The sequence below is a fragment of the Hyperolius riggenbachi genome, chromosome 5 (assembly GCF_040937935.1).
Source record: "Hyperolius riggenbachi isolate aHypRig1 chromosome 5, aHypRig1.pri, whole genome shotgun sequence".
NCBI lineage: Eukaryota > Metazoa > Chordata > Amphibia > Anura > Hyperoliidae > Hyperolius > Hyperolius riggenbachi.
The window spans coordinates 316018098-316030442 of NC_090650.1; the positions used below are offsets into that span (position 1 = coordinate 316018098).

A 12345-nucleotide genomic window follows, 5' to 3' on the forward strand; every position below is an offset into this window, starting at 1 on the left:
CGCAGTGGACTAGGGGAGGAGTTCTTTTTTGACAGTGCCAAGAGCGAGTAAAGTTTGCAGTATGAGGCGGACGCTGTCGGCGTGTTTTTTATTGGTGAGGGCAATGTTTATGTTGCTCTACATTTTGGTACGCCTACCATGTGAAGTGGCGTTTCCTTATTGGTCGCCGCGAATGTTTTGGCGTTGCATTTAGTTACGCCCATTCAGTCCTAATAGCGGACGCCGTCGGCTCCCCTTAGATTGGTTGGAGAGGTGTCCCCTTGCCATTGGCTGGCGCAAGTAGGTGGCGTTTTTCGAGCGGCCGCCGTGAATGTTTTTAGGCGCTGGATTTAGACACGCCCATTCAGTTTTAATAGCGGACGCCGTCGGCCTCTTCCCAATTGGCTGAGGAGGTGGTCCCTTGCCACTGGATGACGTAGGGGTTGCCTCCTCGTGATTGGCATACGTGGTGTTTCACGTGCCCGCCTATTGGCTGGGCGGTGACACGTCATTCCCGTACTGTTGTACGGATCTCCCCCGGTCCTCAGTGCAGCATATCGCTTTGGCGGTTCCTGACTCCTCTGGCCAATGAGGTGGGTTGGTCTGCCGCCTATCCCCTGGTGATTGGTCGATGTAAAAGAGCGGACGTTGTAGGCAGTGCTGCTATTGGTCACTATGATCCGCATTTATCTTATGTCTTGGTCGCGTATACTTGCTACACGCGTGACATAATGGTGAGTGTCCTTATGCACTCTGCTTGGTATTTTATGTATGTATGATTTTATATGTGTTGTATGTAGATGGAATGTGGAGTTTTTATGTCTTGGCTATCAAGTGCAATTTGATTGGTTGGGGGTGATTATGAATATGCATATATGCAAATTGTGCAGTTTCCCATGTGGTCCTCTTTGGGGCTTTATATGTATTTGGATTTGGATTTGCTATCAGTGTGGGCTGGTCAAGATTTGAGAAAGGACCTAATATGGCCCGAAACGCCTGTGCGTCATCTGTGTATATACCCACATATGGATTTTATTGTTTTTAATTGAGCAATAATAAAAGTATCTACGTTGATGGTGCGGATCTTTCGAATTACATTGCATATGAAGCGTAACTTAAAAGCATATAGGTAGTTTGCTAAAACATTAGCAAAATAAGCTAAAGCAGACTGATATATAGAGCAATAACTGTAAGTCAGTAAAAATGTGTGTGACAAGTACATGACTGTTGTCTTTTTGTAACCGATGGCAGCTCTGGAAAGCCTGCAGGAACACCCCCACCGATTCAGTGTTCTCCCCAGGCTCTTTAAGATGGGGGCTACACCTGGCTAGCCTCCTCATTCTCCTCCTATACTGTAAGCAGAGACGCACCTGGCCTGCATTCCCCCTCACACTCCACCAGGCTACTTCTTCATGCTACCAGGTTGGAAAAAATTTCTGAGGAGAACATGGATTTACCTCTCCCACTACAGCGTCACTTAGATACTGTCTAGTCAAAAATAGTATTGTAGCAATAGTCCTAGAGCTATAGGGCCTGATTCACGCAAGTCAGGTAAATGGAGTGCACAGCAATTTTACCGCAACCATCACCAGGGGGAGTAGTGGGTGTTACGCTATTACAACATCTGAGTAACATGAGTTACCATAGCAATTCGCCTTACACAGGTAAAGGGGGATGCAGTAATAGCGTAATGCCTGTTACTCCCCTGGCGTTGGTACTGGTAAAATTTTTGTGGTGCTTCCTGCCCACAGCAGTTTTACCAGACTTATGTGAATCAGGGCCATTGTGTTTTTAACTGTCATTGTACACTGGAGTCACTGAGTTGTGTATCCTTGTATTACCAAAATTGCATAGCATTAATAGAAACTAGACCATAACTCCTTAAGCATACTAGTAGATAGTTTTAGCCACTTAATTCAATGATAATAAGAAAAGTCTATCAAGAACTAGTTCCCTCTCAACTGATGGAAACGGGATCAGGAACAGCCATTCCTCTCTCGATCAGACAACTCCAGGACCACAGGGGTGAGCGGTGTTGCACTCAGGCCCGGCCCTAAACTTATTGCAGCCTGAGGCAATTTTCAAAGAAATCGCCGCCCCCCAAGCCGTGGGTGTGGGGGCCGCCCGAGCTGTAGGGGATAGCGGGCAGGAAGGGGGTATTGGGCCTAGCGGCGGGGAGGGGGGCAGGACCCCCCTCTCCCTCGCCTGGGTCCCCCGTCCTCCGCTCCCCTCCAGCTTTAAAAAGTTCCGTGCTGGCTGCAGCTATGTGTAAGAGGCAACGGGCGGGGATCACTCACCTCTTCCTCGTTCCAGGCCAGCCTGCGCTCCACTGACGTCACTTCCTGCTACGCCGCAGGAAGTGACGTCAGTGGAGCGCACGCTGGAACGAGGAAGAGGTGAGTGATCCCCGCCCGTTGCCTCTTACACATAGCTGCAGCCAGCACAGAACTTTTTAAAGCTGGAGGGGAGCGGAGGACGGGGGACCCAGGCGAGGGAGGGGGGCCCGACCCCCCTCCCCGCCGCTAGGCCCAATACCCCCTTCCTGCCCGCTATCCCCTCCAGCTCGGGCGGCCCCCCACAACCACGGACGGGCGGGTGCCGCCCCCCAGAAGTGCCGCCTGAGGCAGAAGTTTCACCCCGCCTCATGGGCGGGCCGGCCCTGGTTGCACTGCATCATACAGGACAAGGATACATGTAACAGGGCTCCAATTGAGATCTGTCAAAATTCTGCATAAACTTGATCAAATATCTAGGAGTGCATTGGGATAATCCAGATAAATTATTAACATGGGGAGACACTGGTCTTGTAAAATTCAATAGTGTAGCAGAACTTTATTAATGTAAGACATTCCTACACAACTTTCTTAGAACTTTAGAACATACTTGATTGTGAAGGCACTCTCCAAAGACACATTATCATCATGATAGGTAACCTGACAATATCGAAGGTCAGTAACTGAGGTTGGCACGTCTACATCAGGTAAAAATCCATGAATTAGCTTCTCCTTGGATACATTGGGTGTCCAGTTCACCTATCACAGGTCAAGAGAAAAAAAAAAAAAACAGTTGCTTTAACACTTCAAAATACTCATGGAACACACGTGCTACCACATGTACATAGTATTTATACAGGAAAGATCACAGCCACGTGTCACAACCTAGACATTTATCTTGAAAGGTATTATCAGAATCAGAATCAATTTATTTTCGCCAAGTAAGTTTGCACCTACAAGGAATTTGTCTTGGCAGTTGCTTAACAAACACAAACAAAAAACAATACAAGGACAGACAGTGTGAATATTACAAGTTAAGGACATTATAAGTATAGTGGCAGTAAGCAATGTGAGAATTGTTCATGTTTAGTTCTGTGCTGATTACTTTCAGTCCTAGCAGCTCTAACGTGGTTCAGCATTAAGTATGGCTACTGCTTGAGGAAAAAAAAACTGTTCCTGTGTCTAGAGGTTTTGGTAGCGATTGACCGGAATCTTACTCCTGAAGGCATGCGCTGGAAGATGGAGTAAGCTGGGTGAGAGGGGTCAGAGGCAATTTTGGTCGCTCTCTTTCTGCACCTGCTAGTGTAAAGATCCTGCAGGGAAGGTAAGCTACAGCCAATTATCCTTTCCGCTGATCGGATGATGCGCTGCAGCCTCCCCTTTTCTAATGCTGAGCAGGAGCTGAACCATACAGTCATGGATGATGTTATGGTGGATTCGATAATTGCAGTGTAGAACTGCACCATTAGCTTTTGAGGTAGGCCAAACTTTTTCAGCTGCCGCAGATGGTACATTCTCTGTTGTGCTTTCTTGACAATAGTGGCAGTGTTGTTGTCCCATTTTAAGTCGTTTGAGATCGTGGACCCAAGAAACTTGAATGACTCTACTTGGGTTATTGTGGATCCATTTATGGTTAAGGGGAGGTGCTGGGGGGGAGATCTCCTAAAGTCTATTATCATCTCCATGGTTTTGAGAGCATTTAGTTCTAAGTTGTTGCTGCTGCACCAGGAGGAAAGCTGTCCCACCACATGCCTGTATGCAGACTCATCCCCGTTTTGAATGAGACCAACAACTGTTGTGTCGTCTGCAAACTTCAGAACCTTAACAGATGGATCTGTGGAGATGCAGTCATTGGTGTAAAGTGAGTACAGCAGTGGGGAAAGCACACAGCCCTGGGGTGCACCAGTACTGACTGTCAGAGAGCTTGATGTGAGTTTACCAAGTCTAACACGCTGTCTTCTGTCGGTTAAGAAGTCGGTTATCCATTTGCAGAGGGATTCAGGTATGTGTAGCTGGGAGATCTTGCTGTGCAGCAGTGATGGAATTATGGTATTAAATGCAGAGCTGAAATCTATAAATAAAATCCTGGTGTAGGTTCCTGGGTTATCTAAATGCTGTAGTACATAATGCATACACATGTTCACGGCATCGTCTGCGGATCTGTTAGGTCTGTAGGCAAATTGCAAAGAGTCCAGCAGGGGATCTGTGATGGATTTCAGATAAGTCATTATCAGTTTTTCAAATGCTTTCATGACCAGTGATGTCAGGGCAACCGGCCTGTAATCATTTAAACATGTAGGTTTTGTTTTTTTTTGAATTGGTACAATAGTTGCGCATTTAAAACAGGCAGGAACAATTGAGAGTTCTAGAGATGCTTTGAATATGTCTGTAAATACAGGCGCTAATTGGTCGGCACAGAGATTCAAGCATTTCGCAGACACAGCGTCTGGTCCCATTGCTTTCCTGGTGTTTTGTTTTTTAAAGAGTCTATTTACATCTGATTGGCATATTGTTAGAGCATGCACATCTGGGGACAGGTTAGCAGATTGTGTCTGGCCTCCTGTGTTGTGTAGTTGCTGAGGCACCGCAGGGGGTGGAGACATTGGCTGGCAGGAAGAGTGTTCAGTTTGCCTGTGGCAGAGATGCAAATTGACTTGTTGTGTTTGGCTTTTGTTAGTAGTGTCAAACCTGCAATAAAATGTATTCAGTTCATCTGCAAGTTGCAGGTTATGTAGTGAGGGGGGAGGAGATTTCTTCCTGTAGCTGGTATATCCATTTTAAAATTTAACTAGGTGTGTATAAAACTTTTCTTTCCATCGACTCAGGTTCTCTTTAAACTGAATTTCGGGGGGCGTGGCCTGACTATGTCGCTGTGAGGACATGCGGCTCGTAGCTCCTCAGAATCCCCGCTTATCCTGTCGGAATCCTGCCTCAGACACTGGCGCTTTTGCCCCCAGTCACCTCACAGAGACACTCTGCACGAAATCCACCGCACAGAATGCAGAATCCGGCGGCTCAGCTATCATACACCGTCTGGGAACGGCTGGCCCAGTTCGCTCACAGCCCTGCACAAAATGGCAGCGGTGCTTCTCCTCGCTCCGCAGACAAGGCCCAAAATGCTCTGGACGATACTCTCCCTCTGGACAAAGATCCATGCTTGTCTCCACGCTCGGAATCCCACAATCAGGATCGCAGTGAGTACACACAGCCCGCAGAGGCTGTGGAGGTACAACGCACACAAGCAGGCATAGCAGACATTTGTGAAGGCACAGCTGAGGAGCCCACGCGGCTTCAGCTCTTAGTAGCCATTTCTGAACTCAAATCTTTTATTACTGGCAAATTTGACACAGTGCAGTCAGAACTTTCTTTTGTTAAAGCTGATTTGCAGAAAATGAGAGAGCGTACTAGTGAGGCTGAAAAACGAATTGGGGCCCTGGAAGATGAAGTGAGGCCTATTCACACTGAGCTCTCCTACCATAACAAGCTGGCTGATGCGCACACATCTAAACTAACGGATCTAGAAAACAGATCCAGAAGAAATAATTTAAGATTTGTGGGGTTCCCTGAAAAGTCAGAGGGATCAGCTGCAGAAGACTTTTTGGAAAAATGGATCATATCTGCCTTACCAGACTTTCATCCATCTCGCACATTCTCTATTGAACGTGCACACAGGATCCCTGGGGGCCCCGCTAAGCCTGGACTGCCTCCACGCCCATTGGTAGCTAAATTTCTCAATTACAGGGACAAAAATTACATATTAAAAGCTACAAGGCAGCTGAAAGATCCCTTAACATTTAATGATTCTCAAGTCCATATATATCAAGATTTCTCCGTGGAGATACAAAAACAAAGACTTGCTTTTTATGAGGTTAAAAAGGTCCTCCGAGAAAAGCAAATCCAATACAGCATGATGTTTCCAGCCAAATTGAGGGTTGTACATGAGGAGAAAATCATATTCTTTATTTCCCCACGTGAAGCTATGGATTGGCTTGAGCATATGGGGGTGGAACGTCGCCGATCTCGTCAAACCAACAGATGACTTTTCTATTTATGTCATATTTCTGCTTTTCACGGCTTATATGCTTCCTCTTTGCCTGAAAGCCGTGATGGGTTTTGCAGATAATATACTCCTATTACTGTGTTTACAAGCAGCTCTACTACCATAAATATGTAAAATGTTGCAATGATATTCTTGAGTTAACCTTATATAGAATACCCATTTGCTGTATACTGCATAGAGTGTACTGCATGTGTCTGACCTACAAATCCATCCACAAAACCTGTCCAACCTACATTTCTGATCTTACTCAGAGATACACACCAAGCCGCTCACTCCGCTCCTCCAATGAACTTCGCCTGACCGTCCCCCGCATCACCCAGTCCCATGCACGCCTCCAAGACTTCTCAAGAGCCGCTCCGACACTATGGAACTCCCTACCTCCACCCATTAGGGCAGCCCCCTCCAACACCTTCAAGAAGGCCCTCAAAACTCACCTTTTCACTCTTGCCTACCACCCCTCACAATTGCTCTAAACCCACAGCCGAACTCTGGTCCCCTACCTCTCGTGTCCATACCTCTCCCTCTAGATTGTAAGCCTTTGGGCAGGGTCCTCACTCCTTTTGTGTCCTACCTGATCAGGCACCTCTATTACTGTGCACCCATGCTATGCATTTGAGTGAACCTAACTTGCCTAACTCCATGCTCCCATCCAGTGACTGACTAAGCATTACCTTGTACTCATACTGTGCTGTGTGATCTGGTTTTCTTGTATTCCTGTATTGTCATATTGCTGTTTGTCACCCCTAAATATTGTCTGTAACCTAAATTAATGTCCAGCGCTGCGTAATATGTTGGCGCTTTATAAATACAACAAATAAATAATAAATAAATAAATAGAGACCTCTCCACTGAGATGTTACACATAGTGGACTACCCTTACCGTAATAGAGTGCTATAATCTGTTTATTGTTATCTTAATTTTATTTTCTTCTGGTGTGGATATATACCTGTATAGTTGATATATTATAAAAAAAAAAATAATTAAGATGGGTTGAAAACCTATCACTTTTTGTGGGACTGGGGGGGGGATTGTCTCTAGTGTGAGGTAACTGCGTTCTGCTTAGATGCGGGGTTCTGGAGGCTTATCTAGTCTCACGCTTCCACAATGCCGCTCATGTTTGGGATTGAAGCGGGTTGTAGTTTGGGACAACTTGCGGGGTGGGTAGGGGTTAAGGGAAACAAGGTTCTGGGTTTAAGTGTTTTCTCTTTTGACAGTGCTATACAGGGGACCGTACCTTTTTGTTGTATTCTTTGGATTAAGAGGTATACTTATTTTGTTCTGATTGATTATGGCTGATCTTAACCTGATATCATGGAATGTAAGGGGTATGAACCATCCTATAAAAAGGCGTTTGGTGTTTGATCATATTAAAAAGCTGAATCCCCATTAGGGTTGCCGCGGTATACCACGGTATGATTGTGCACGGTAATTGTACCGTGGACAATCTCGTTTTACCGGTTTCAGGGGGCGGGGCTACCAGGGGGCGGAGCGACGTAGCGGCGGCGCACAACAGCGGTGGGGATAAACACCCACTTGCAGCAATACTCATTTGCAGCCAGGTCCGTCCTCCACGCTGTACTGGGCTTCATTGTTCTTTCATCACATTTCCCTGAAACAGCGCCCCCTGGGTGCTATTACAAGGAGATGATGCAAGCACAAACTGAAGTAGAATGAAGCACAGTACACGCGTGAGGACTTGGCTGCTGACGAGTGAGTATTTGTCCCCTCTCCCTCCCTCCGGCTCTCTGTGCTGGCCACCTAATTCTAGCTACACCTATCCCTGGCTACCTATGCTGCAAGCACCTACTACTGGCTACACCTATCCCTGGCTACATATGCTGCGCTCACCTACTACTGGCTGCACCTATCCCTGGCTACCTATGCTGCGACCACCTACTTCTGGCTACACCTATCCCTGGCTACCTTTGCTGCGGCCACCTACCACTGGCTACACCTGTCCCTGGCTACCTATGCTGCGGCCACCTACCACTGGCTACACCTATCCCTGGCTACCTATGCTGCGACCACCTACCACTGGCTATACCTATCCCTGGCTACCTATGCTGCAAGCAGCTACTTCTGGCTACACCTATCCCTGGCTACCTATGCTGTGGCCACCTACCACTGGCTACACCTATCCCTGGATACCTATGCTGCGGCCACCTACCACTAGCTACACCTATCCCTGGCTACCTACGCTGCGGCCACCTACCACTGGCTACACCTATCCCTGGCTACCTACGCTGCGTCCACCTACCACTGGCTATACCTATGCTGCAGCCACCCGCTACTGGCGGGTGGGGGCACAATATTTAATGTCAGGGGGTGGGGCCCAGGTCCAAATAATTGTTAAATACCGTATACCGTAATACCGTGGTATTTTTTTGGACGGTTATCATACCGTGGAATTTCATACCGTTGCAACCCTAATCCCCATATTATCTGCCTGCAGGAAACTCACTTGGTAGGATCCAGGTTAACTGCATTGAAAAAAACGTGGATAGCAAATGTCTACACATCTCAATTCTCTACTTACTCACGTGGTACTGTCATCTTAATTACCAAAAATGCCCCAATTAAAATATTATCAATACATAATGATCATTTGGGCCGATTTGTAGTAGTGCAAATATCTTTTGAAGGACGTCTCGGTATATGTCCCTCCTCCTTTTCATGTTTCTGTGTTGGATAAATTATTTTCTCACATATACGGCCTAGTCTCTAGTCCTATCATATTATGCGGTGATTTCAATGCTGTCCTGGATCACTCTCTAGACAGATCTAGTCCTGGCGAACACAGAGGGCAATCTGCCTTCAAAGTTTGGGTACTAAAACATAATTTGGTTGATGTGTGGAGATGGCGTAACCCGTCAAAAATAATATACTCCTGCTTTTCAGACTCTTCTGGTACAATGTCTCGAATAGACCTGTTACTTGGCTCACAGGATTCCCTTATTATATTTAAAAAGTTAGAATACCATTCACATGGCATATCAGACCACTGCCCTTTGTCGTGCTCTATTGCATCTTCCTCCCAACCTAGTGTAGGATCATGGAAAATGAACCCGTTATGGCTACAGGATGAGACAGTTATAAACCACTGTGTCTCTATGATGACGGAATACTGGCATTTGAATGGAGGCACTGCCTCTATCAATATGGTTTGGGATGCTTCTAAGGCTGCTCTCAGAGGTCATTTCTCCCACATCAAAGGAATTGCTATCAAAAATGATGAGGCCCATATAGGTATAACAGAAAACGTTATGAAAAAGGCAAAATTGGATTTTGAACACTCCCCCTCATCCATTAAATACCTGCAATGGGCCAAAGCGAGGCGAAGTCATGAATTAACTTTACTTAATAAAGCCAAGAGAAAAGAATTTATTACACGCCAAAACATTTTTTGATTGTGGCAATAAATCAAGCAAAATTCTTGCATTTATGCTACGGGCTCAACAGTCTTCAATAGTGATTCCTAGAATTATTTCCTCTGTTGGCCAGGAGTGTTGTACCTCTGAGAGCATACTGGAAAAGTTTAGATTATTCTATAGTAACTTAAACAAACAGTCTTCATTGTGCGACCAATACTCATTACACAGTTTTCTGCTTAATGCGCACCTGCCTAGCCTGACAGAAGATGATAGAATATTATTAGATGCTCCTTTGATGTTAGGAGAAATTAATATAGCTATCAAAGACCTAAAATTAAATAAATCACCGGGTCCGGATGGTATCCCATCTGAATGGTACATTAAAAGCCTATCCCTCACTGCCCCAGCTATGCTTCAGACCTTCAACGATGCCCTGGCCATAGGTATCCTCCCAGACTCTATGCGAGAAGCTCATATTACTTTATTACTAAAGCCCGGGAAAAACCCTGACTCTTGTGATTCATACCGCCCTATATCGTTATTAAACACCGACGTTAAGGTACTGGCTAAAGTGCTGGCTACTAGGTTGAGTATGGTCATTGAGAAATTGGTCTTTCAGGACCAAACAGGCTTTATACCCTCACGTTCAACAAAGTTAAATCTCAGACGCCTTTTTACTAATCTTCAGTATGCACACACTAACTCGAGATCTAGAATATTACTTGCTTTAGATACTAATAAAGCGTTCGACACAGTCTCCTGGCAATATCTCTCAGAAGTACTATCCGCATTTAGATTTGGTGATACCTTTAAAAAGTGGGTGAAATTGCTGTATACAGGACCCCGGGCAAGGCTTAAAGTAAACGGTCACCTTTCCGATCCCTTTAATATTGGCAGAGGCACTAGGCAGGGGTGCCCCTTGTCACCCTTGCTATTTGCCTTGGCTATCGAGCCATTAGCGGCGGTTATTAGAGAAGACCCAAAAATAGGAGGGTGGGTAATAAAAAGAGTTCATGAGAAAATCTCCTTATATGCGGACGATGTCCTTTTATATTTGGATAATCCTGGGCCATCATTATGCGGAGTTTTAAAGGTATATGAGTGGTTTGGAGAATTATCTGGACTGAAAGTCAACTGGTCTAAGTCAATACTTCTTCCTGTCGATAAACTTCCTCCTGACTCCACTGCTAAAGACCTTCCTCTACAGGTCAGCACCTCCTTTAAATACCTAGGGATTTGGATAACATCTCAAAATGAAGATTTCATTAAAAATAATTTATCCCCAGTATTACAAGACGTTGAAAAAGAATGACAAAGGTGGTCATCGCTACCTCTAGATCTTATGGGTCGTGTTAATGCTGTAAAAATGATTATAGCCCCTAGGGTTCTGTATATACTGCTCATGTCTCCCTCCTGGATTCAGAACTCATATTTCATTAAATTAAACTCTGCGGTTAAAAGCTTCCTATGGGATAATAAGGCACCCAGACTCTCTTTGGATACTTTACGTTTACCTGTAAGCAAAGGTGGTTTAGCTCTCCCCCACTTCCAGTTTTACTATTTTGCAGCCCAATTAACCTATGTGTATAGATGGCTTCATTGCATAAGAGATGATGCTTCACTAGATGCGGAGGCGGATATAGCATACTCATACGAAACCTTATGTAGCTATATTTATAGGAAAAAGGTATTCACTGGTGAGGGGACCGATATATTAAAGTATTCCCTTAAAATATTCCTTAAGTGCCAAAAATTAGTGGGTGAGAAACATTCAGAATGCTCACAAAGTTCTCCTCTCTGGAGCAATTCAGAACTAACTGAATTCCTAGCTATGGAAGACGTGGGATTTTGGATTCAAAAAGGGGTAAAATACGTCAACCACCTTTTTCTCAATGACAAATTTAAGTCTTGGCCGCAAATGGTCACAGACTTGTTTACCAATGCGTGCACGCTTTAGATATCTGCAATTACGGCATGCGGCTAAATCACAATTTGGAAGTATGGAGGTTGCCATACGCCCGGGCATTGTTGAGTCATGGTTATTAGATAAGGACCCAGACAAACTGATTTCTAAATTCTATTCCAAGTTACTGGAGTCTAGATATGGTCATAGAGTAATTAAAATTAAATATAATACAAATTATACCAGGCGCTGAAGGGAATCGTCTGTTCCTATAAGCAGCGTGTTGCACAGGTTTATTGAGGATATTAATGGGAATGACTGGATGATACGTTTTACTGTGGACATCAGTATACAAACTGTGAATTTCCTGGATTTGGAATTGTATATAGAGAGGGGTGTACTTAAAACAAGAACATTCCACAAACCAGTGGATGTTAACAGTTATATCCTATACACCAGTTGCCATCTACCAAGATGGCTGAACAATATACCCAAGGGACAGTTCACAAGACTCCGTCGCAATTGTACAAACATTGTGGATTACGATCAGGAGGCTGAGAAATTACAGAACTGTCTCTTGGAGAAGGGTTACCCGGAAACGAATATTGAAGAGGCTAAGATGGCCATAAGAAATAAGGATAGAGGAGACCTACTCGGTCCCAGATTGGAGAAAAACTGGGAAGATAATGATTTTAGTATTGTCCTACAGTATACATCACATTCAAATAAAATCACGAACATTATCCATAAACATTGGG

General features: G+C 45.0%; 1 protein-coding gene across 2 annotated transcripts in view; it reads right to left on the reverse strand.

Annotated features, from left to right (window-relative positions):
- SMCHD1 (structural maintenance of chromosomes flexible hinge domain containing 1) overlaps window positions 1–12345 on the reverse strand; it is a 214373-nt gene that overhangs the window by 77161 nt on the left and 124867 nt on the right. For both annotated transcript variants that reach the window (XM_068237225.1, XM_068237226.1), the window contains exon 26: window positions 2863–3011. In XM_068237225.1, coding sequence (XP_068093326.1) covers window positions 2863–3011 — 149 coding nt within the window. The remainder of the gene's footprint in view (window positions 1–2862; window positions 3012–12345) is intronic.